At 37.1% G+C, this 27,561-nt stretch overlaps 2 protein-coding genes across 2 annotated transcripts in view; one reads left to right on the top strand and one right to left on the bottom strand.

Annotated features, from left to right (window-relative positions):
- The window catches only part of Pi3K68D (phosphatidylinositol-4-phosphate 3-kinase catalytic subunit Pi3K68D), a 96,757-nt gene extending 83,540 nt beyond the window's left edge, over positions 1–13,217 (bottom strand). Inside the window, exons 1-7 of the mRNA XM_071596706.1 lie at positions 13,184–13,217; positions 12,796–12,972; positions 11,593–11,891; positions 7,618–8,592; positions 1,953–2,061; positions 1,716–1,859; positions 136–386 (exon numbers count right to left, since the gene is read on the bottom strand). Coding sequence (XP_071452807.1) covers positions 136–386; positions 1,716–1,859; positions 1,953–2,061; positions 7,618–8,592; positions 11,593–11,891; positions 12,796–12,958 — 1,941 coding nt within the window. The 5' untranslated portion in view covers positions 12,959–12,972; positions 13,184–13,217. The remainder of the gene's footprint in view (positions 1–135; positions 387–1,715; positions 1,860–1,952; positions 2,062–7,617; positions 8,593–11,592; positions 11,892–12,795; positions 12,973–13,183) is intronic.
- Positions 13,218–23,754: 10,537 nt separating this feature from the next.
- LOC139697987 (uncharacterized) lies at positions 23,755–25,788 on the top strand. Its single transcript, XM_071596842.1, has 2 exons — positions 23,755–23,775; positions 25,387–25,788. The coding sequence occupies exons 1-2, from the start codon at positions 23,755–23,757 to the stop codon at positions 25,786–25,788; spliced, it is 423 nt and encodes a 140-aa protein (XP_071452943.1).
- Positions 25,789–27,561: the final 1,773 nt, after the last annotated feature.

Below are 27,561 nucleotides of genomic sequence, written 5' to 3'. Positions count from 1 at the left end.
TAGTATCCACCAATGAATCTCATGATTGAAATTGGGAAATTGAATCTATCAGCAAATAGTTGAAGATTTGAAAGAAAATCTACAAAATTACCCGTGCAGAGCAAGCTGTTAATGGCATAATTGACCAAAACTTACTGTGCGTGCAAGTGGCCGTTTAAGATGTTCCAAAGGCACCAAAGTCAACTCGACATCCTTATCCAGCTTTATGCACTGGTGAACGTATTCATAATCAGCCAGACAGGAATGTGAGCTCAAATATTCAGCTAGGCCAGACACTTTCAAAACAAAATCATCTGCTGAGGCACTTGCTAAGCTCACTGATGGCCCCATTCTCCCCTCAATTTCACAAACAATGTGAAGGATCACATGCTCCACAGTAGATGTCACTGAGAAAAAAGCAGCCATTACATTTCCATTGCCTTGTTAAGGCTATCAAACAATGCCAGACATTTATTTTGATCATCACATTGGGCATTAAACTTATTCAAAATGATAGCAACACACTTTGTTCATTTAACAAATTCAGAGATATACGTACTCTTTTTCTCGTATGCATAAAGGCCAATTAAAAATTAACGGCAGTCATAAAATCTAATGAGTGAGATTAATGCATCATTATTAGGTCTTTACAAGGCCTTAATTTTGTGCTCAGTGCACTAAAATATACCATCCCACACTTCTCTACGGCATTAAATGCTATCAGCCACATCTCAACCAACAAGCTCTACAACACCATGACAATTTGGGAACCTCATTGGTGCTCTTTCGAGCACTGAAAGGAGGCCAAAATATTTCAGACTTGAGTTCACTAGATACACCAATGCAATATCATGACTTGAGCTGATACCATTGCTGTTACATGAAATTGGACATGGTCATGTAATACAATAGGGACCAACTGAAGACGTTGAGATTGGTTATGTTCAAGTGTGGAGCACACCCTGGTTTGACAGGGTTCTTTTACCATGCACAGAGTTTTAGCTGGGATAGAATACGACAAAATAACCTCCTGAATGTGTAAATTCAATTTGGGTCAAGCAAAATTCTATAATATGGGGCAATCCTGATATATATCATATATAACCCCCATACCAATAATGCACACATAATAAAACTTTTCTACTATACATTGATTTAATACATGACCACTTTCAATGTAGTAAATCATCTTCATCAGTTGATAAAAATAAAGGTAGGAGAAGGCATATAATACCTACAATGTCTACACAACTATCACTGTCGACTAGGCAACTCCCCCTTCTTTTCTTGAATCACCCCCAGGTAACACCTGCTTTTTAACCATTCCCTCCCAGCCAATCTGGACCCACCTCATTACTCTCCCTCACCGTTTGTACACATTTTTTGAAATTACAGTACACTGGATCATGACATTTTAACTTTGAACCATGTGTCAAACTGATTAATAAATATATGTAGCGTGAAATTTTATAGTACAGTATCTTTTCACAGCTAAAACGTAAAATCAAGCTTGTATTAATTTTCATTCTTTTTTTAAGAAATTTAAAAATAATACTGGAGAGTAAATGGAATTTCAAAGAGATTATTACTTAGTGGTCATTCAAATTTACATTTGCCATGCAATAAATTTTGTCAAAATATAGCCTGACCCATCTTATTTAATTGCCTAAATATTAAGTAACTGCTCTATCAGCCATTTAGGAGGGTGGCAGAGCTGAAAATAATAAATTACTTACCATCACAGGTAAATGCAATTGGGCCACAAATTTCTTTGACACGAACAATTAGCTTAATACTTGTCCCTTCTGTGTATGTACTTTCAAGTGTGGGACTGATAACCAAGCCAACATTTGTACATATGTCAGAATAAACAAATTCTCCTGAGAAAGAAAATAGTAATTTATAAATGCCATTAATTATTTTCAATCATTAATTCCAATATACACAGAAACAATGGCAATCAAGTTCATTACCCCTTAGTTTCTTCACCATTGCCTGGAAAGCTTTTAAGTCACAGTCATGATGGGCAGACTTCAGCTTCACAACCTGTATGTTCTCATACAGCCGACTTTTTGTCTTTTTCTGAAAGTAAATCATGAAAAAACTTTTAAGTAACCGAAATTCAGTATAAGTTACATTGATAAGTATAATATTTGGACTTCTTGATTCATAGTTAACTAACAAGATTATCAAAGGTACAATAAAGAAATTATATCATTCACTTATTTCCGTACCATGTATACCACCAAATTTATGGAGAGAATACATTGACTTTGAATAGTAAAATTTTATTTTCACAACTTGAGGTTATTTCCATTTTATTCTTCAAACAATAAAAAAACCACTGCTCCATTGTCATTTGCTTGTTTTGAAGAACTTCAAGCACTAATGTAAACGATGCTTTTGATTATGGCCTGGCATTTAAGCAACAGAATAAGCATTGCTGAAGTTTTTTCGATAAATCAAGTGGTGTTTGGCAATAATAAATTAACAAAAACAAAATAATGTCCAACATTTATCAGATAAAATGAATAATTTTCTCCTATATAAGAGTTCGGCCAAATGAGAACTATTGGAACCACTTAATACTGCTTATCTCATATGACTCCTGTGGCCCAGGACTGTTTGCATTTTTATCATTGACACATGGGAAGTGCTGAGTGGCTCATAAATATTTAAAGGGCCTCATAAACAGAAGCATCACCTTGAATTTCCTCACTGCATAAACCATCCTAGCAAAGTCAAGCAATTTCTGTCTACAATCTCTAGATACTGCAATCTCAATCTTGAGAAGTTCTCTCTACACAGTCAAGGCATTAGGCTTAACAAAGCCTTTGAGCCTAACAAAGTAAGCTTTGATGGATGTGCTTCATGTTTTTTCCATTTCTTAAACATAATTGTAGTTAGCGATAATACAAAAATTTTGGGAAGTAAAATTGAAAATAAGCTTCTGGCTGACAGTATTCCATATCAACATGATGAAAATGGTTAAAGGAGAAAGATTGTGACATTAAAGATTAATATAGTTCAGCATAGTCAAAGGAATAGGTGAAAAAGAAAAAGAGATTTTGAATATCTTTATACTTTTACTGAAGGTTAAAGGGGTCTTAACACCTTGAGAGATCCTAGCATTACAACGAGCTGCACATCCATGGAAGTATTTCTTCTTTATTTCAAAGGAATCATTCCTTTGCTCACAGGAACACTAACAGGCACAACTATGGTTTTTTTCCCCAAATAAGATCAAGGATTATCTCCTCTCCCTGAAATGTATACTTCCCTGGCAGTTATAATTCTAATGGTACATGGCATCTGAGACTCACTGAAGTATGCTACAGAACAATAGAACAAAAAAATATTATTTAAGGCTACAGATTACGTTGAGATAGGTTAAATATGCTCCCTGAGATCTAGTGTCCATGGATTTTATGGGAGACCTGCACAACCTATTGCAATACTATTTCCTTTGCAATATTTTCTTCTTTAGCCCTACATGAAAGCCTTTATTCCCCTACATGATACCCTAATTGCCTATTTTCTTCAAATTATGCATTTACCTTCCATTTTTTTCCTTTTATCTAGGCCTTCAACATCTAATACCTATTCATATTCTCTCAATTCACTGAATCTGCCAAAAACTTCCTTTCTTATTCCTCCATATTTAACATTTCTTGGTTTCTGAAGAGTCCAAGTTATTTTCCCCATCCTTTTCCACACCCACATCTTAAATTAATACTTAAATCTATTCTCATTTTCTTTCCCCAAAGACCAGGATTCTGAATCTTTCAACATTCTGATACAAACAAACATTGATGTGAAATAATCTTATCATTATGTTTTTATTCAAGAGTGCCTCTCAGTAATTCCTTCAACTTTGTAGATATGTTCGCTATCACTATTGCCTTAGCACTATAAGTAAGTCCATTCAAAATACTGTCCACATGCATGAATCATTATATTTGTCTCAATTTATGCTTCACTTGCATGAAATTCAGGGAATTACACAACAGTTTTGCAATTAACCTCATCTCATATCTTTCCAACTGAATCTATAAAATGAGCAAGCATGACTGCATTCCTAAAGTTAATGGCAAGGTTAAGCTTAATAATTTGCAAATCTACAATACTTTATACAGCTCCTTGCCTTTGTTCATATCTACTCTGTTTTTCTAATTCCACCCTTCCATCATTTTCAAATCATGGAGGGAGGAGGGAGTTGATGACAGGGACGTTGAGTAAGGATATTTAGAAAAGACTCGTCAAAACTTTGATATGGAGCGTAGCTATGTACGGCGCAGAAACTTAGTCATTGAAGCAGGAGGATAGATGTAGATTGGAGGCTTTTGAAATGTGGGTGTGGAGAAGAATGCAGAAGGTTAAATGGACAGAGAAGAAAACAAATGAGGAAGTACTTGGTATGGTGGGCGAGGAGAAGGGTTTGTTGGGAGAAATCCTATGGAGGCAGGAAAAGTGGATGAAGGAGGTATTGACCGGCAGTGGGATGTTGAAGACTGTGATAGAGGGGAGAATGTTGGGCAAACGAGGAAAGGGAGGGAACAGGATAGGGATGTTGGATGGGATGAAGGGAGGAAGAAGGTACTCAGAGATGAAGAGGGACCTGATGTAAAGTAGGATGTTGCGTTTTGCTAGGGGTCACAAATTATTAAATTAGTAATTATGTCCATCCAAGAACATACCTTAACCGGTAGATCACCTAATAATAATAATAAGTTAAAAACCAAAGAGATAAAAGACATCCTGATCTTTTTTCCTCTCCCTAAAAGGGGCCTGTCCCATTTTCTATCCTTTTCTTCTGAATTTGTGGTCATGTAAGGTGGTGATACTTAAACCAGATTATTTAGTTAAAGCCTACCTCCTGCAAATTTCTCACCACAATCATTTTGTGCTCATAAACAACATGTACAAATTTCACCACAATATTTCTTTTGCAAACCACTTCATTTCAATCCCATGTCATTCTCCAGTATTTTTACCATAAAAGTTACCAATCATTCAATGGTACTACATACAGAGGGCAAATTGGTTTTGACTAACACAACTTGTGACAAAATCTTGAATTTATGCTTTTAACTTAAAAAAACCTCCAAAGTGAATCTTAAGTTGCACTGAATTAATAATAATATTGTGCACCAATATTTCTATGGAAAGACTTTCTGGTTCTTGAGTACTAAAAGTGGATCATGATGGTGCATTGGATAATGTACAGGCTTCCTACCAAGAGGGCTCTGGTTCAAATACAGGAGGCAACAAATATTTTTCAGCGGTATCCTGATCCCTACTTGAGGTGCTTTGTGGAGAGAACTTTGAGTGAGCACAACGTCCGTTGGATGGGATATTAAACTGCAGACCCCTTGGTGCCTTTCGACTAGAGTAGGACTAATGCCGATGCCAGGTTTTTCTCCACCCTTCCTTTCCCATCCATCCCTAATGGCACAAATGACCTAAGCTGTAGGCCGCCTCCCATAAAAAATACTACTTGAGTACTAAGAAAGCCTCAGCATATAAATATTATATTGCATTTATTAACTTAGTCCTACACCAATGCCACATTCTGGCTTTGGGCAGGTACTGTGGAACTCTTCAAATTGTGAGTAACAGTGTTCTGAATGAACAGAACAGTGATGCAATCTTCAAATATTTATCACACTTTTATGGTTTTCATTTGACAGATTCTTCTATGGGTATAAAAATTTTGGGAGGAGTTAAATTTTTCAAGAATTTTTACACAACTTACTTGGTAACATGAATTTTTTTTCAAAAAGTTACTTTACAATTCTCACATTCAACAGTGATACATCATAAAATGTTTCTCATAGGAGTCACAAGATGGAGAGACATATCCATCAGACTATCTCATGTTTAGGCACAAATTTAGGAACAGTATAATTAATTCACAGTTCCCTGCAAGCAGATGTGGAATCAGATAATAATTATCTGCTAATGAAGTGTAACATTGTATTGAAGAGGATAAAACAGGGAAGACCGATGTGGAAATACAATGTAGATGTGTTAAATGAAAGGAAGAGGAAAGAGCACCAGGAGTTGATGGAACTATCATGAGTGAGGGCAGGGAATAGGGTACAGTAGAAGAAACATGGTAAAACCTCAAAAAAGGAATATTGAAAGCCACAAATGAACCTATAGGAACACTTAATAAGAAATGGATCAAGAAATCATTGATTACATGAGATGATTATGAAAATTGTAAAGAGAATGGAAGAATGCAAACACAGCATTATGTAGAACGAAATAGACAGAGATAAACTAAGGATGGAAGTATATAGAATGAAGGTCTCAATGTAAGAATAGAGTTTACAGAGGTAGAGTGTAATTGGTGTGTGGTGCAGTAAAGTGAGATCCCCTAGAGGAAGTATGAAGGAAAAATCCATACACATCAAAGATAAGGCAAGAAAAATTTCAATTAGTCCAGGAAAGATTGAAGACAGAAAAAAAGAATACAGGGATGAGCAATATGGTACAGAAATTAAGCCAAAAAATGTAGACACAGACAGAGATTATGAGGTTGATGAGGATAGGCATACTTGATTGTGAGATATAAAGGGCTTTTTGGAAAATGAATCAAATAATGCAGTGTGATAACTTTGCCAAAATATATAAAAATGTGGAAGGATCAGTTTTTATGATCTAATTTGTAGCATTTATGAACTTATTTGTAGCAACAGAAGACTTCTTCAGATTAGTATTTATTTCTATTCTAGAAAATGGAAAAGCATATGGACTATAGAACAATAAGTTTGATTTTGCATGTAGACATGGTAACTCTTGAAATCATCAAATCATCATAAAAGAATGGAGAGGAGGGCAAATGATTACTTATGGTATGATAATTTTAGGTTCAGGAAGATAAATCATGTGATAAGATTAATGTGATGCCACAGCAGCAATGAGATCGCTAGAAAAAAAGGAACATTAGAGTACAACCAGTATTTGTTTTGTGTATTTTAAAATGTATTTGACAGAGAATTTTGGGTAGAATTAATGAATGTATTAGAGAGAGTACGTGTATATTGGATGGATAGGTGATTTATCTGCAACGTGTACGTCTCAGACAAGTGCACGTGGTGAATGGAGAGCTGGGATGGAAGGTGTTAGGGCAGGGGAAATGGCAGGGCTGTTCTTTGCTGTTGTATAGCATAAACATGGAGGAAACTGTAAAAGAAGCAAGGAATGAGCTGGAAATAGGCATGAAAACAGGTTAGGCATTCATAAAATCAAAATTGCAGATGAACAAGTTTTAGGTATTCCGTCAGATTAAGGTTTATAATCATCACAGAGTACATCATAAAATCAATTTGATAGACATGGGATGAGAATCAATGTAAACAAAACAAAGCTTATGACTTTTTCAAGAAAGAATAATTTTAAGTTAAATTTTAAAAGTGAAATGCATAAACTAGACCAGGGGGGACATTTCAGTTATTTTTTGAAAATAATCAAGGTAATATGGACATAAGAAGAAGTATTGCATTAGGCAAGATTTAGAAATGTAGTAGTGATTAGCCTGTGTCCATCCAAAACCTATGTCAAATGGTAGACCACCAAATTATGAGTTTAAAACTACATGCACTAAAAAAGTTTATAGAAATGAATTCTTACCTTCCTCATATACGTAGACTTTCTCTTTTCTTCAACCAATTTTGATGATCGGGGCGGCAATGGAGGAGGCTGAGAATATATGGTATTCTCCTTTTCTGAAGAATCAACAACAGTTTTTTTCGGAGAATCTTTCACAACCGTGGCATATATAGGCTCCCCTTGCAATGAGGAACATTGAGATGGGAGAGCATTCATGAAATCGAATGGGTGGTGCACATCATAAATGCTGGAACCTTCGGAGTGGATGTCATCCATTCGATCAATGGAGGACTCCCTCCGCCCTCTAAGATGTAAAGAAGAAAAGCCATACTCGGTATAACCCTGGGCAGCCTCCGGGAGAGCAGCTCCTGCACAATCCTCTTCATTCGTTCGTTCACTTTCCACCACTGGGTCATCTTCTGGCTGCACCTGAACAGATTCCTTGGGAACCTGTTCCTCTGAGCTCTCAGCACTCTTATTCACGGCAGGGGGATTTGGAGAGTCTTCAGTGGACTTGAGCAACAGAGGATCAAATGCCTCCAGGAGGCTTGTGCGATTAGAGGAGGTTGAATCCCTCGATTCACTTGACGATTCATCCCTTGTATCTCTAAACGGGGTCAGGTCAATTAAGTTGTTATTGTCCATCTTCCCCACAAACTTCAACACATCAAAACCGGACTCACTTGGACTCAATATGGCTAAGGGCCTCGGAGCTCGGGTTATGGGCATGGGGAAAGCACCAATTTGAGAGGAAGAGGGAATGGGAAGCTGCGGGTAAATGCTTGGTGTGGAAAAAGCTGCATTCCAACCGACATGGTTGTCAATGCTCTGTATGGACATTGGCATATGTGGATATAGCCTGTGCAAAGAGATTTGGCTGTGAGACTGGAAGGCTGAAGTGGGGAATGCGGATGAAACCGGAATTTCTGCCGCCAGAGGAGCTTCAGCTGATGGGGCAGGATTGTTGGATTCTGGAAATAAATTCTGCACAGTTGACTGAAAGAAAAATGGAGAGGCAGGATAAATATCGACCTGTATCTGTGTCCTCCTCGCTTGGTCGAAAAATGGGATACATGATTTAAACTGATTGAAGCCTGTTCCTCCGACAAAATTTACAGTCAAATAAATCTCCCAGCAATAATTACACACATTTCCTAACACTGAAACTGGGATGCACTCATATTATAGGCATTAAAACTGAACAAGTTTCAATTAAATTTCAACATACCAATGGTCTCATTAAAGGCAGACGAATATAATTATGTACAAAGGAATTTGATAGTAAAATGATTTTATGGCAATGCCTGAGAAATGTAACACACAGAAACTACCAGATAATGTTACTCATACACATACCTTAAAATTTCTGTGCATAGGTAAAATAACATCATGTCTAGTTCTTTAGAAAAAAGTAAAATCAGTTTTTAGAACAAAATACATCAATCATTTCAAAAATATTTCCAATTTGGAACACATATTAGATCCCACATCACATACAGCATATTGAAGATAACACAATTTAGATTTCATTGAAATTAAACACAACTCTGAAAACTTTACGGAGTTAGCATCCAAAAAGGCCACTTCTTGTGGTGGCTCCTATGAAATAACCCCAGTGTTATGTGAAAAAGTATTTTCTGCAAAAATTGTGCACCTGCATATCATCATAAGAGTACCAGCCTAAGGGAGCTTCTCTTGAAAGAACTCTCCAACAGCCAGGAGTGAAAAAGTTTCAAGTTTTAATTCAGCAAAACATAACTTCCAAGAGAGAAGAAGCATCAGATATGCTTCAGCTTGTTTCATCAATAAAATTGTGACAGGCTTAGATAATAATGGATTCGTTGAGGGAATCTTTAATAATCTCTCTCTTGAGCCTTTGACTGTATAGACAACCTTTTGTCGCTGGAAAAACTAGAACACTGCAGAATAAGGTGAATAGCAACAGATGGTTTAAATCCTACCATGAAAACAGAAAGCATGTGCAGGGTGCGGCGCTTAAATCTGGACAAATTTCAATTTGAATTTCCCACCATATTGTAGTTCCACTGGAGGTCGCGATTGGCGTTCTTGAAAGCTACAGGCATCTAGTAAGCAGCCATAACCTCAAAATGGACAAGATGTTACTTACAAGTACGGAGAACAATCGAAGAGCCACTGTTGTCGAAAGTGTTCCTGCTGGCCATTATATTTCAAAATAGTTCAAATCTTCTGGTACCCCAGATCAACTGTTTATGACATTGTGGCCAAGTTTAATGCTTCAGAGAAGTCTGGGGAAGGTTTCGCTAACCCAGCGAGGAAATCTCATTCGAGAAAACGTGTGCTTGTCTGGATTTAAGTGCCCCACCCTGTATTGGAGGTTATAAATACCTACTCCAACAATATACAAAGCATTACTTATCCACTACAGAAACAGCTAATTTCCATCTGCTGCAAGGAAGTTTACTAAATATAAGGTCCCATACTGTTCTTAATTTATATAAATGATTTAACAACTTAGGTAAAGAGTGATGAAATATTTCTTTATGCATACGACGCGAATTTAATGCTAAGTAACAAGAACAATGAAGTATAATTTTAATAATTCCCTAGCACTCTTAGGAGGATGGTTCACAAAATATGAGCTTCTTAGAATGAATTTAAAAAAAAACGAACTATATACAATTTATGAAAAAAAAGAAACCCCTGAAATGGATCTTTACATCAAAGATAATCTTTTGAAGAAAGTTAGCCGCACTACTTTTTAGGTTTGATAATTGATGAAAGCTTAAACTGGAATTAACATATTAGACACTTATTCAGTCAAATTTCCAGAATTTTCCATACCATAAGAAACCTAGCAAAGGTTGTAGATCAACCGGAGTTAAAAACAGCATAATTTGAGAATTTCCAATCTCAAGTGCGTCATGGAATAAACTTCTAGGGCTCTGCTACGGGTGTTAAAAAAGTATTCATCATGCAAAATAGTTATTAGATATATGGCCAAAATTCCAAAAAGAGAATCATGTAGAGCTAATTTTATAAATCTTGAAATCTTACCTATAACATGTTTGAGTATATATCATGCCTGTGAGTATGTTTGATTCTGATTTCATAAAAATCAACATTCATGTTGTTTCCAAATGCATATTCTGATAAATTCACCAAGTGAAAATGTTCTTGTTTAATTTCCACACCTCTTTGATTACTTAGTTTTAATCCTTCTCCCAAATTTCAAATCAATTTAAATTTTACCGATTCAAACCTCATTCCTGGGGAATTTTTTTATAGTTAGTTTCCATGATGACATCGAGTATTTACTTGGGAGGGGGTGAGTAAAATATTGCTTAAAGAGTGTGGCTGACAGAAATCCTACGTTCCAACAATATAACCTTAAAGCAAATTTCAGCTGGGGTCATTTAAATACCTTGAAGACATAGATGTTTCCATTGTCAATGAAGCATTACTCAGCCAAGCATTACATAATAGGGTTAAATAGACTCAATAATTCCTCAATATAAAGTCTAATAAATAATGGGAAAAGAATGACAAGATGGCAAGTGACTAACTAGATTTTTCTAAAATGATCAGAGATATGGCCTGCACAAGCAATCAAGGGTAAAATCTTATTTCATCAATACTGTGACTTCAGAATTACATGTGCTGGGTTATTTTAATTAAGTCCAGTTTTCTGGGAATGAGAACTGAGATGATTCAACTTTAGCAGAATTCGTACATTAAATTAGGTAAAAGTATATGGATACTTAAGTTAAAGTTCAGTACCACAGTTGTACAATGGTGTAAGAGGGATGGTCATACAGAATACAGCTAAAAACTATGTCAAGGCCCATCATCCGACCAGTGTGACATCCAGAAACAGATAAGTTACCTTTTAATTAACATGTGAGATACAATCGTCAATGAATAATTGCATTTGCTGGGCAATGAAACAAGAGTACTGGTTTCTATAAGAGCACATTTATGTTTAAGAATAAATCAAAATAGCATCATATTAATTACCTGAGACTCCAAAGCCTCATTTAGCTCTTCATATGTTATTCTTGCCTTTGTTGGTCGTTCTGGAGGTGATGTACTACCAAATGACATAAGATCTTGGCTGACTGCATGGTTGCTTTTAGAGGGTACAGCAGCTGATGAACTATTCCTACGTTGCACTGCTGGTGGTGGTGCAATTATTTGCGTTGTGCGAGGTGCCCCAGAGTTAAAGGAGCCTGGACGTGGCCTTCCTTTAAGCTGTAAGCTGGTGGCCTCCTTCTGACTAGAAGCACTTCCATTTTCACCTTCTTCTACGACTGCAGCTGATGAAAAGAGTCAGATTATTACATAATGAAAATTATGTTGTCCATAATGTATGACTCTAATAAATCTCTTACTAATTTGACTCCTTCGCTTATGCAGGTCAATATTAACAATTTGCCCATTATCCACCTTCTACACTAATGGGTGAAATTTAACAATGTTTTGCATTTAAATGAGAAAGTTTAGCAGATAATGAAGAATGCAACTTATTATGGGGAGGGGTTTCATATGATGATCATATGGGTCAACTGCTTTAAATGCCCAAGACAATAGAACGAAGAATATAAATTTAGACCATGAAAATATTAATTTTCAATAGTTTTTGGTCATCCTTAACCTCAGGTTAACTTGCTGTGTAATTGAACTTTCATATTATGGTTCAATATGGAAGTTCAGGATGCTGAATTGCAGACTAATGTTTTGATAAAAAAAATAAATGTTTAAAGTGAGTTAAAAGACTAGTAATAAATAATGATAAATAACAACATTAACAATAAATTGAAGAACTTTGTTCACTGAGAAAGCAGCATTCAAGACCCATCACATAACTTCTCAACTCATGGAATGGTTTCAATCCACTAGTAAAGTTATACATAGTATTACATGCACACATTTATTCGGTGTGCTTTCACCACGAGAGGTATGTGAACCTCTGACTATCAGCCAAAGAATATACTTTCAGATGAAGCATTTAGCAAATATTACTTTATGATGCACGTACTACACTTTAGCATGTCATTCCACTTCTCAGGAGTTTCACGAAGGCTATAACCACAATAAAACTATACAGTGTTTAAAATCTGAATGTCAGAGGGGTGAGTAGAGTCGAAATTCGTATGAAAGATATAAAAATTAGCACAAGTCAATTTAACCTAATTTTGAGTAACAGGAGAAGTTTCTTACCAATTGAAGAATTAATGTCTCTTGCACTTAATCGCTCCAACTTCTGCAGACGAAATTTCTCAAGGGCTAAACTTTCTAAACTAAGTGCTCTAGCCCTTTCAAGATCTTCCTGAAATTTCAAATCATAGTCTGTGGGGGATGCTTGCCCCATTTCGTTATCCATCTGTGAAAAATAATCTAGTAATGGACATACATCAAATGAAATAGATAAAGTGAATACACAAATTCGAAAATTAGTTGTACGCAGGGCAAAGCACATCCGAGGAAGTGCATGAAATTCATAAAAATGACCACTCTCGTCATAGTCTAATTGTCATCCGTTGATACTAAATGACAACGGTAAAATTGAATACAAATGTCATTTGTGAACATAATGAAAGACCAGTACCTTCTTTTATGTGTATCAAACATTTCCAATCCGTTTGGAGTATAAAATAGATACTTTCACAGCATAACGTCGAACATGTTTATGTTTCGGTCCGCAGTCCTATAAGTTGATAACAGACCTGTCACTCGATGACATCAAAACCAGGGACAGCGAAGATGCTGCCACCATTATAGAGAACTGAAACTGCTTGCCGAACATGCGCAGGACGCGCAAATTTAAATAGCAATAGTGTGCTCAGGAAGAAGGTTTCAATGGAATTTCAGTAAAAAAGAACGATTTGGACAGACTTAAAGCGGTTTCAATATCAAATTGAACTAATTTATTGCGGAAAACTATTTTATAGCGAAATGAATACAAATTATCAGTTAATAAAAACATTTTCCGAGAAACGCTTCAAGTAATACATTTGATCATCGATAATGCATGAATGAAATAAATAACTATTTTCTGATATGCGTTCATTAGCAGATAGATGATGCAAATGGACTGGAATATCATGGAGGCCACCACAATTCTTAGGAAGCTTTATCGTGCTGCGATGTGTTCAGATCAAATTCCAATCAAAACAATCAATTTCTCCCGTTCTTAGATATCAGAGTAAACCGGACTAATACAAATTAATTACCCTTCGACGTGAACAGAAAACCCACATGCACCAACAAATATATACATCATTCGTCTTTTGAACATTATACACACAAACACACGGCGTTTCATTCCCTAGTCCATAGACTCGTTAACGTCCGTCCCATTGAGCTGAGCAAAATTTCATTCAGAATTGGAGTACATAAAACGAACCGCCGCTATAAATGGTTACAACCCAAACATCATCGATAAGATCCTCAAGAAACAAAAACACAAAAAAACTAATTCAAGACAGCTACACATTATTACCTCGTGATGAAAATAAATACCTAAAATTACCTTTCTATCCCACTCTGACTTAAGGACTCGCTCCGATTTTCAAAAAAACATGGTAGGAAATCTATAATCGTCACCCACAACAAACTCAAAACACTTTTAGGAAACCCAAACGATGCAATTGATTCACTGCAAAAATCAGGCACGTACGAGATAATTTGTCCTGAATGTGACCAGTAGTGCAATGGACAAACACATAGAAATACTATATTCTCACACGATTTAAAGAACAAATTTTGCTACAGACTAGATGATACTGAAAAATCGGCAGTTGCGGAACATATGCATCAACACACACGACATTCATTTGAAAAACTTAAAAACTCATTTGCACAATCCCGAAGCACTTATTAGACTATCATGAAAGCATCCACATCCACTGCTCCAAATATAAACTCATGAACCATGACCAGGGTCCCACTTCATCATCCTTATTCTCCTTAGCAAAACACCAGAACTACCCTACTTAAAAAAACACCTATAATAACATAGGCTTGCATTATACTTATATTATCATAATCCGCGCAACGGCTTCCCACCTCTGTCCCATTCCCCAAAATAACAAAAATCCCCAACATGACCATTCCCCACACCTTCCCCTTCTACCCGACATTTCCCAACAACTCCTCCCCCGCTACTTATGACCGTTACAATGCATTTAGTATATATATGACACCACACACGGGACGGCATCATTCCTTCTCTGAAGAGGACTGCTTGGCAGTCGAAACATAGTGACAGTTTCTGGGCACTTCTCTTACCTTTCCCAAAGTGCGAGTTACAGGACTAACGTCGGAAGAGATTCCACGGAAGACCTGTTGGGTGATGGAGATTTGCAAGGGTTAAGGCGTTTACGCATACCCAAGCAAGTGAGTGATTGGCGGGCCACTGGCGCAAGAAGAAATCTCTCGTAAGCCCTGGGTGTGTATGCGCTTGATACTAGCAAGGATCAATGCTATTTAGTACATCCAAGCTAGAGAGTGCGTGATTAATTTGAATTTATTTTATCGCGTGTAATTGGTGGGCCGCTGGCGCAGGGAGAAATCTCTCGCAAGCCCTGTCTGGGAGAGTGCTTAATAAGGGCGAGGGTCAACGCTATCTAGTACACCTTAGCCAGAGCGTTTTTGTTATCGTATTTTGGTTTAATCGTTTGTTATGTTCTAACCCCAGTATAATTTTATTTTTATTTATTCCATTAATTTATTTATTTTTCCTCTCTAATTTCCTTCACCATATCCTTTGCCCACTATTAAGAGTACGGCTGGGGCTGATTCTTCCCATAATATTTATACGGCCGTAATTACCATTTCTTTTAATTCATTGATTAGTTGAATGTTATTTAATGCTAGGAATTATATATCTTAAGTAAAACTCATGAACGCAAAGTTATTGCAAATTAAGTAGATTTAGGCAAAAAAATGGGAAGTTGATAAAGCAAATGCGCACTGATAAGTTGAATGTTGCTTCAATCCTTCATCACAAATATTCCAATATTGGGATGGATACGAAAATAGTAGCATATTCACATTGAACGTATAACTAAAGAAGTAACAATGGAAGGAACGGTAAAAAAGTAGAAAAAGGATCTGCTATAAATGGCGGCTGACATGAAAAATTATTTTAAAAACAAATTAATCGGCTTTTTGGATCCTATAAGCCAATTAAATGCATTGGTGACCTTAAAAGTACCTTCTGTCTCCAAGAAATCAAAATCTCATTAAGTCTACGCGAGCTGTCAGTGTAGCCAGCGTTGTGCCAGTTGATAAGGGTGTTCATACTGGGTGCTAGTCTTGATTTACAGGCACCTAGTATCAGTACCTGTCGCCCCTTCTCATAAAAATGAGCAGATTAAGATATAGAACTTATGTCAAGGTAGAACATTGGTTCTGCTGCCATAAATATATGTTGTATTATATGGACACACCAACGAATATGATAAAATATTGAACATAATCAGACATGTGCTTCCCTATAAGCAATGTTTATTATGCACTTTTCATGCCATGCACTTTTGCTCAAATTAATTTAAATTGAGGAATTATGAAAATTTTCATGAATCGAAAAAGATCAATTCAATTTTTATTAATAGTATAATCCAATAAAAGTTAATGTATAAACGAATAGCCTTGTGAAGCACTTGGCAATGCCTTTGGGATTAGGGCCCCTCGTGCCCTAATGGTGACCAAATAGAATAAGCTATTTCGAAGTTAAGAAGTGGAAAAATATCTTCTTAACTGTACTCTTTCCCATATTATTCCAATAGCATGATATTAATCATATATCCCATATTCCTCATATTATTCCAATAGCAAAATATTATTCCTCCATTTGATATTAATTCACTAATATACATTTGGTATTGCGGTTCAATTCAGATGGGAAAATGACTCAAAACTCACGAAATATTCCTATTGAATTTTTTCCCTTTACATAAAAAAATATAATTCCGTCAATATTAATTTATATTGTAATTTGTCTCCAAGGGGGCTGCAATCTATACAGCAACCGTGATGCAGGTGAAAAACGGTCAATGTTGTTCGCGATTAATTCGGTCAATCCTTCAACGGATGGGGATTACCAAAGACTCTAGAAACAAAGTTGCTCATTTCACAGTAATGGGCACAGTAAATGCTAGTACCTCTATTTTATTGCTCGACACTAAATTTATTTTTATTGAAAATAATATGATAAAATTCAATAATGTTTACTCTTAACCTTTTCAGCCTGGAAAGCATTAACTATGAAAAGCACCATCAATACAGTATAAAACCAAAGAACAACAAAGTCGGAATTTTAAAAAGTCTTAAAAGTAAATGGTAGATGAGCAGATTCCAAAATATGTTGCTGGTTAAGTAGACCGTTCCAAATTTCAGTCACGCTATCGTTACCAGCGTAGTAATGAGAGAGGAAAACAGGAAACAGAGCTACCTACACCTAGTTTCAGGCCCTTAGTTTCAGGTAGTAATACGAGTAATTTGACCAGTGCCTAAGTAAAACTTATTTTTCTATGGTGTTTAAAAAATAAGTGCAATTTGTCCTGACAATGGTCATTCCAATTGAAGTTTACACGTGAATGGCCGCCTATTTGAAACGACCATTGTTGAAAGCATCGACTGTATCCTGTGCACAGCTGTCATGCATTCAATTCTTCATTGTCAAGCATTTTATTGGATCGCATCGATTTTTTCCTATACTTTTAATATGCGTTTGCTTTAAACGGAAAAATACAAAATTTAATAGACGCTAAATTTTGAAGCATTAATAAATAATACTAGTAACACAGAAAACTCTCTGTGTAATACTCGTTAGCAATAACGATACTAATCGAAAAAAATAAAGAGAGCACCAAGGGTACAAGTACCTTTACTTTTATTTCAACTATAAATTAGCGTTGAAAATAATGTCTTAAAATATCTCCTTGTTGCCTTTGATAGAGTTTTAGGAAATTATAAAAGTGTTTACGATACATTTGAGCACAAGCGCATTCAGAGAGCAGAGATAAATGCTTAATAAGATTCAATAACATCTGGCGAATTGTTCTGGCGCATGAAATAATATGTAATAATTATGGAATTCATAAAAAACAAGATACGTAAACATGGCTGCCAAACAGATTCATAGAACAAACTTCTGCTTCACATCGCAGCGATAGTAACGTTCAACCTTAGTACAGCGCTGCCACTCATTTCACTAAAAATTTGTACGGGGCACCCTACGTCTACTGCCTTGGCTGAATCCACTCGCAGTTTCTGTAAACGTTATTTTGAGTTCTTCCTACGATACTACTCCGAAATTTTTTTCCATGGAGAACCCATGAAGATGCCCAACGTTTTGTGCTACTTCCCACCAAGTTAAGATGAGTAATGAAATAAATGCAAAAAATAATATTGTTACCTATCCCAACGAAAATAACAATGTTAAATATAATTTTAGTTCCAAAGCCGTGCCTTTATTCCGACCTGGGTTAGGCTTAGGGGAAAGTTTAGCAAGAATTGCATTGTCCCGCTAGGATCTCGGCTCAAGTTAGTCGGCTGAAAATTCAGCAACCACGTAAATTTATGAGACTTCCAATGATACTTCGTCATAGTGAATCCACGAAAAGTAAATATATTCTTTGGACAAAGTCACAAGGTAGTCATGACGAGGCGCGCACATACTTTGGGTATTAGTCATACGGATCGTAGCGCATATTAAGTAGGATAGAATGGGCCTCAAGTGTCGTGACACTCGTTTTGGAGAGGACTGTCGCAATGCATTCATTCATCGCCGTGCTGGCGGGTGAGTCCGTTTCTTCGTTAAGAGTCGTCCGTCCAGCGAGGCGACCTTGTACTCCTCGCGCTCATTGCCGATCCTTCGACAGGCAACCGAACGCGTTTACCCCCCTCGAAATTAACAAATCTCAATTAAGATAAAATTTCAATTAAATTTTCCACGCTCGTGAAATAGGATATGCATAAGAAGAGATGTTTCCTCGCAAAATTGGAACCGAGGAATTTATGAATGACGGTTCAAGAGCCTGGCGTAAGCGCCACCAAAGCGTCCGCATAGCGGAAGTGTAACCTGAATCGTTTCATCAACCTCTCCTTCTAATCCGAAGCAACTATCTCCTTGTATTATCGTGCGCTACCTACTTAAAGTCACGTATCAAATACGGATTCGAATATGCTATGGCATTACGGGCCAAAAAGAACAAGAAACAAAGAAGGAGAAGTTTAAAGAAAGTTTAACCACCGCCATTAAGTTATTTATTGTTCCGGTCAAACGGAGCTGTTGCTGTCGAGAGAGTAACATACGGATGTAATCCCATGTGTTTGGAGGAAACGTGTTAGTCGTACCGAGGAAAGATAAACATTTAAAGATTTAAATAGAGGTGCGGTATATGTATTAAAGGAGAGAGATAACTAAAGGTAAACCGGAAAGAAAGTAGCCATTTTAGATTAAATGAAAGGATGCAGGAAAAATGAATGCAAAATTAAAAGCTGTTTCGATCGTTTTGAAGAGGAGATATTTAGGAATTGAGGAACATCTCAGGCTTAATTACCGTTATGTGGTTCAGCACCATAATTGATTAAAAAATATGAGGAAATGGATAATATACCAAAAATTATGGTATTACTACATATAAATAATATTGAAATGCCCAAAGTGTTAAAAATCAGAATCTTCTAGGTATAGTACAAGCTATTGATGTCACACATTTAAGTATACCCGTAAAATCCTCAATGCCCGTCGTTCAAGAGTTTCATTGCCGTGAATACAGTGAACAAAGATACCGTAACAAGAGTGCCAAAGCGGGGAAATATATGTTCTCTTTTGGCTCATGTTCCAAGCGGCAAAAGAGAATAATGCGTTCAGTAGCACCGGATGGAAGAGCTTTAGGAGCAGTTGCACATTTCTTGAACAGACGAAAATTATTAAAGTGAGATGAAGTGCTAGTCGAAGCGGGTACGGATTGAGCCAGAAAGAAATTCAATACGTCAAACACGTCTAAAGTGTTTTTGCTTTGGAATTTGAATTTGTTTGACAAGCGGATCGAGATCAAATTGAGTTTAAAGAAGAGATTAACCTTGCAATACTCCATGCAGTAACAAAACTGGTTTGATTGAAGGCTTGGCTCATTTTTATGACTCTTAGAGCTGTACTGGCCGAAGCAGTGATGATTGATGCCATGTTCCTCAATGAAAAGTGAATGCTGCAGTATCTGCTACTCATTGTAGCGGCTGAAAAGGCAAATGACCTCGACGAACATGAAAGTGCTGATATCACGTCAAAAATTTAATTGCTAAAGTAATGGGAAAGCACCTAAAACATAGTCCAATGATATTATAGAGAAATCCTGAATCCTGGTTACTACGGGGCTCAGTCCACTGTAAAAGTGCCAGGTGATATTGTGCCTGGTTACTGCAGAAACAATACCTCCAAAATTGTTCTCACAAAAACTCTTGCGGAGGGGATTACAATTAGCGTGGGATATATCTGTAGTCCGGAACTGAACTTTAATAGTATTGTAAATACAGAGCCGGTGAGTAACAGAGTATTATTAGTGAATATGGAAGTGGATGCAACAACTTTATTTGTCAATAGAGTGAAGAAGTCGACAAGTATTCATAAAGAGAAAGGATCAGGCGGTGTAGATACGGAACAATTATTGTTCCAGGGGATGGCATATAAAGACAAATACATGAACGCAAAAACTTTGCTTGTGTTTCTACACAGCTTTTTTACAAACGTTACAATATCAAAAAAGACAAAAGATACAGGATAGAAACATAACCAACTCCCCATTGTTTGTAAACAAGTTAAATACGAGTAAGTAAATAAAGGTAAAAAATATTTTAGAGTAATTTTTTTACATTGTATGCAGGTATTATGCGAAGAGGAGATACATTTATGGCCAAATACAATTTTGATAATGTTGTTTGGGCCACAAATATCATTGTTGGTATTGTGTGCGGATGCACACTTCAAAGGTTCTGATGTTGCATAAGATATTCGTTTGAAATTGCATAAGTTGCTTAAGTTTCGTTTGGTTTTGAAATAATTGATCGAACCATATTGTTTTAATGATGCTAACAGAGAATTCCAGAATTTCGTATTTGGGATTCATTGAAAGTGGTGGTGTGGTACCTGGGATAAGAAAAAAGGTCTGAATTCAATCAGTCGAGATTTTGCTATTTCATAAAAGATAAGGTGCAGTTCCGCCTCCGAATATTACGTACGTATGAAAAATAACTCACGAAATACGAGTGTTCTCAGGATTATTATTTTCACCATTTTAATTGTTTAGGGGAAGGAGTATTGTCTTGAACATCAAGCAGGTTGTATACAAATCTGATGCATGAGTTTAGATTTCGTTTCGAACATTGATATTCTGAAATTATTATTTCTTATTTAAGCAAATAATTTTTCGGTGAACCAAGGGACTCTACTAAGCGAGCAGTACTCCTCTTGGACTGATAACAGGTATTCGCCATGAGTAACTCGAACCATTTCACTTCCTTGTTCTCAATCAATTTTTATATTTCTAGTAGACAAGGATTCATTCAGTTAAATCGATGGGTTTGTATTTCCGTTGACTGGACTTAAACATGCAAGATAAAAGTTTCCTTGAAGTGACTTCGCAACCATTAACTTAGCTACAACTTTTTGCCGTATGAAGCGGTGCGCTCAACACTAGAGGGCTAATGGTTTCACTTTTTGGAATCAAGTTAAATAGTGAACTCTATACGAGTATTCTATGTCATTCACATCCACTTTCACCCCAAGGCCCGTTTTGATTAATTAAAGCGACTCCTTTTTACCCTAAGGTCGGTAGAATTCCATATATTCCGATTAGCAATTCCTTGAGCGAGACGTTTTAAATGAGATTGCTTACAGATTATAGATTTTTATTTTAAGGAAACCACTTTAATTCTAGAGTATTTCAATTTCTTAGTCAAAACACTATTAATAGAAGTCATTGTGTGTATGATCATCAAAGATACTCGATGAAGCAATTAGACGCTTTCAGCTCACCTTGCTCTCGTATTCTCCAGTATTTCCTCCTGCATATCAGCAGATGGAGCAGTATGCATCTTCTGCGAAAGCAGCAATCAGGACTGCGTTCTCTCGGCTGCTCCGAATGTCAACTAAACTCAGATATATCTCTAGATCTTGTCAAATCCCTGTACAATTTCCATATCTTCACTCAAAACCGATTCACAAGCATAGTGATGAAGCTCATTAAAAAAATTATTTGCGACCAAGCGTTCATCACGCCACACCTTTTTTACCGCACTCGGGCAGGTGAGCATTTTTCCGAAAATATAACCCAGCGCAGGAGGTTGCACAGAAATGAAGATACGCGTGCCTTCATCAGTGTACTTATAGATGACATGTCATCGGCAAGGTACGCGGCAGGGGTTGTAGCCATGCCAGGCATGCACAGTACATGAAGAGTCACGCCACATACCCTGTTCCATGAAGAACAGGTGCTGTAAAAATGCCATAATAGGCAATCAAAAATGTAGTAAGCAAAAACAAAACTAGTATCAAATTTGCAAGAAAAATTACTAATTCCTTCGAGCATAGGTAATTTGTGCCTACCTGTGAGTATCTATTACATATGCCTACCTATAGGTAGTCACCGCTCTTATACAAAAAAAAGTTTTTAGGAAGAATTTAAAACTGAAGACGAAAATAAAAAGGGCAAGCAAGGGGAAAGGAATGTGATATGCAAGAGTGACCAGCCAAAACCGATCTGAATAGATGGACTACCTATGATGATGAAATATGGTCGAAAATCATTTTACTCGTATTTCTCATTACACGTATGAGCGGGAAATCATATGACTATTCCCGTCAATACTATCGAAATGCTGACTTTTCACACGGTTTCGGGCAAACTCTCTTGTTGTCGAACAGATTCAGAGTTCATTTTGTGACCTTTTGGTCGTTGTGTTGTCTCTAGCAAACGGAAAGTAAAGATTTCAGATCTCAAAGATGTCTTCCATTTCGGCACTCACGCCTTCCACTACTCCTGGTTTTAAGTACGACCCATCTCCCCGAACTAGTGTTTGGATACGTCAATGCCTTTGAGCGTGACAGAATTAAATACAAAGATAGTCGTAAAAATAGGAAGTATTCAACGAGTAGAGCGAAAAAAAGGACGATCTAGGTGAAAGATTAATGTTTTTTACCTCTACGAAGCTGATACAAGTAAGTCAACATCTATACAACTGTTCTTAGTACCGTAATCTTAAGTAATTTTGGATGAATAACATACGTAAATAGATAGTATGAATGTAATGCTAAATGCGTATTAACAGTTGACATAATGAAATTATTATCATAAAAATGTATATTGATAGTTAAAATTTCTTTCTTTTACCTCTCTACACATAAAAAAACAACTTCATAAGCTCACAAATGAAGAGTTGAACATCAAATTATAAAATTAATAGAAACGTAATCAACAAGGAATATGTCTAATGTAACTTTTCATGACAGGTCACACAAATGAAAAGTTTCAATGAATATTGCAGGATTTTAAGCATGAATTACCATCCTGCTAAAATTAGCTTCCAACAAATTTCTTAGGGAAATAGTTCAATTTTCACGTTACATACCTATTTTTCAGTTTTTATCTATTTATTTATTGAAAAATTCTGAGAAATTTCGCGTCTTTTCCAGCCGTAAGCCGTTCCGGGTGTTGACTCATTTCCAATTGAGTTCCTGGTGCCTTCACAAGTCAACCCTGATGAAAGAAACAAAGGGAATAAGTAAACGATGGAGGCTGCCAACGAAAAAAAAAACGTGAAAACTTTGAGGACGGCCCTGGGCAAAGTTTTGCTTACACGGAATCAAAAACGGGTCCACGACTGATTCACAAAAGCTTCGAATCATCTCCTGATTTTGTTTGTCGAATGAATTCCATTTCTTACAGACGCATTCCCGAGGGTGGAATTTATTTTTGCGGGAGCGGTATTGACATTTCAAAGTCACTCCTTGCTTTCGTTTTCGATTTTCGGAAAAACCGAGGCCAGTAGCCGGCGGCCAGTGTGAACTCAAGTCGTGTGCATAAGAAGAAACGGACGTGCGAATATATAAACAAGTCCCCGAAGATCGTTCCCCCGCCATTTACTCCGCCTTCGCCCACGAGTACAGTGGAGATGACTAAGCTAATAAAACTGGTGAGCTGCAATTATTTTTTCATTTGTGAGTTGTTAGTAAATTTGCCATTTGGGATTGAGTGGGAAAATAATAATTTTCAGGGTAGAGACGTAGCTACACGTCCCATTTTTCAGCATTGAAAAGAAACAGGTGTGATTTTTAAAAACATCGGCACCTCTCTCCCATTTTCTTTGACGACATTGCTCTCCGAATATATGCATGCCTTTATAATTCAAGATTATGACTAACAATCTTTTTTAATTTTGTACAAATGAATGGGACCTTATTTAGAATTCGATTTCATTAACTTTTACGATTAATATTTTCAGATAAAAATATTATTATCAACGATAAGAAAGCTTTAAAATTTTGGAGAAACGTCATTATGAAATGGAATGGGACGATTTCACTTCACATTTTCTATCACGCGAAAGAATTGCTTCGTATATTTATTTCTGGTGTGTATGCATTTAATTTCAATGCATTAGGCACAGCATATGTGATAGATATTTTGGAGAAACGTCATTATGAAATGGAATGGGACGAATTCACTTCACATTTTCTATCACGCGAAAGAATTGCTTCGTATATTTATTTCTGGTGTGTATGCATTTAATTTCAATGCATTAGGCACAGCATATGTGATAGAATAATAATAGTTAGGAAACTTGCGAACAAAATTGTTTTTCGTTCCATATTTTCCCGGCTTTCACAGAAAGATGAAGGGATGAATTTTGGAGAAGAGTGTAGCTTACCCCCAACAATTGTATTTACCCTTCAAGCACAGGTCAAACGAAGTTTGCGAGTAGCTCTTGAAGTATTAATTTTTGTCTTTTATTCACTTTCCTGAAGAAGTTCGTCGTGGATTCATGTATTTCTATTTTTGGGGCAAACATTTAGCACAGAGATGGGAGCACGCACCTCGCGATCATTTCATACGAGATATTTTCGAGACATGCCATTGCATTTACATTTCTAAGCGCATGCCGTGAAAACATTTTGCAATAAACTTGTAGTTCAGTCCGGCTCTTTAAAAGTACGGAAAATCTATGCGTTTTCATCCCTTTTACAATTTATGATAAATTATTTCAATTAATTTGATCAGAGACAGTGACTTTAATAGCCCTGTTTTTTCGGTAACAAATGTACTCAGCACGAAATGAGAATAGGATTTAAGAGGGTCGTAATTCCAATGAGTTTCATAAGTTTGGAGTCAGCTTTTTCAAGCCAAAGGACAAATTAAAATTCCCAATAGTTTGCTCGCATAAGCCTTCTAACGTCAGTCAGTCTATCATGTGTTAATGACTTTCTTAAGAGTGCTTACGACTTGCCTAGTAAAATTGTGAAAAAGGACCCAAATCACACATGATTTTAAATATGATATTTTAAAATTCAATTCATGAGTGATTTCCTGACTAGCTACTACATTTGCTGCCTTTGTGGTGTAATTGTGATTTTTAATTAGTAAATACGCACACTTGAATGTAATGAAATAGCACCAAATCGCGCTGGACTACTGTTCTATTTGTTGTCATTGCATAATGATAATCTTTATCCCACCCATTCAACTAAATCCATGTATAAATATGCACATTTAAATTTTACGATATGGTCCAATCCCTTTTTTGCAGATTAAGGTGTTGTCCGCACTGGCGGCAGCGAAGCTCGGCGCAATTGACAACCTCTTCTCGTCAAGTGCCGGGAGTTCGAGCACCGCCTTCTCCCAGGCCGGATCCTCGGCAGTCAACTCGGCTTCGGCCTCCGCATACCAGGCGCCGTTACCGACGTACGAGCCCCCTCCCACCCAGACCTATCAAGTACCCGCCCCTGTATATGAGCCACCGCCCATCCAGACCTACGGAGTACCCGCACCTGTACATGAGCCACCGCCCATCCAGACCTACAGAGTACCTACCCCTGTATATGAGCCACCGCCCATCCAGACCTACAGAGTACCCGCACCTGTATATGAGCCACCGCCCATCCAGACCTACAGAGTACCCGCCCCTGTATATGAGCAACCGCCCATCTAGACCTACGAAGCACCCGCCCCTGGGTACGAGCCTCCGCCTCAAGACTTAGGGGCCACCGCGCGTTTTATAGCCGCTACCAGGGGTAACAGGATTCCTTAACGCCCTACGTTTATCCAGCCATCAACAGTCCGCAGGCTACGCGAACTTCTCGCCAGATTATGTGGCCTTAAGACCCGCCAAATCCGTCTTCCCCCACCCGCTTCTCTCGGCCCAAACAAACGGTTCCCCGGTGGGACGCGCGTCAAGAGGCGACCCGGAATTCTCTCTTAACCCGCCGGTCGACCGTGCCACGGAATTGATTTCGGCCCATGGAGGCTGGAGAGGGGAGAAAGTGTATTGCATAAGCCCAGGCTCAAAAGTACCCCACTTTCGCTCGTTCCACGAAGTCAAAAATTTAAAATTCACTCCCTCCCCGAGCTCATTTTTTCGTGGGGATAACGATTTGATACGAACCAGGGAAGAATTTGACGATCGATGCCAGTCGGACATTGTGAATTTCTATCACAAAAAGACATTGATAGTATTTAGATGTTTAACAAGAAATTAATGTTTTTGAGATATTTTGTTTATATTAATGGAAATAAAACTTCCCCAATGACATGAATTCGTCTGGTAAATAGCGCCTAGAGGGCTGTTAGTCTACGAAAAGATGTTTTAATAAGCAACAATATTTGCAAGTCCCCTTCCTGTCAGATATTTATGACCTTGTTGGGGTAGTTCATGCAACGCACAATGAGCTAATTCAGTAAGTTTCCATGAAATAGTGTTTTTACGATCGAATTCCCACGTGGGATGACCAAGGAGAAAAATAATTTTAATAAATTTGTTTATGAAATTGCAACGAAGATTTGAGCAAGGATTGGAGCGGAGAGGATATACGTTAAGATGCAACTGACGTGACTACCCCTTAATGGAACCAAATGTATTAGGCAAACGATAAAAATATTCGATTACAGATGAGATGAGACCCCATCACACCTTAAATCACAGAGGTCTAGGGCTATTTATGAATCATTGTTATTATGTGTGTTGTGGTCCTATCCTTAAATATCCAGGTTGAATCTACCATGAGATACCAGTCATCTCAATGAAAGACAAGCTATGGTGAAGTGAGAAATGAGCTCGACATGTTCTCTCTTTAGCAATATAATGCCCTTTCATTGAAAACATTGACCAGTTATCGATTGTTTTGAGGGACTTTCGATTGACTGAGAATAAGAGTGTTTCTTCAAATGCATATCGAATGCTCAATCTCAGTGGCGTAGCTTTTCTAAGTGTGAAGGAGAAGACAATTCTTATTTCGAAGCTCATTTTTTTATAATAGACGCCGTACAATGAATGACATTTTAGCTTTGATGAGTAATTCCGACGTTATTCTTTTGCAAGTCGAACTAATTTTTCGGCCACCCAGCTACAGGAACAAAGGTGAATGACATTTTACTTACCTCGTCGTAAGGCCGAAAGCTTGCAGGCAAGGGTTATCGCCCGAACTATTTGGTCTCACAACATCTCGTACTATGGGAAACCCAAGGAACTTGAATCACCGCAAAAAGTTTCACCACGGAGATTGCTATTTAATATCACGTAATCTGTATATGAAATTGTATTTAAGAATTTGTATCCCAATATTTGTGCTTTTCATTGGTTACTTCACATATGTGAATTATGTGGAGTGACTACCCTTTTCGTGCAAAGTCGTGATTATAGATTTATGCAAATATAGATTTTTGCATGCTTTCAGAAAAATTGTTTTTGTGATTATAACCTTTTCTA

Source organism: Hetaerina americana, unplaced genomic scaffold (assembly GCF_022747635.1).
Source record: "Hetaerina americana unplaced genomic scaffold, ioHetAmer1.1.p SCAF_8, whole genome shotgun sequence".
Classification (NCBI taxonomy): Eukaryota; Metazoa; Arthropoda; class Insecta; order Odonata; family Calopterygidae; genus Hetaerina; species Hetaerina americana.
This window is presented reverse-complemented; position numbering and strand designations above follow the sequence as displayed.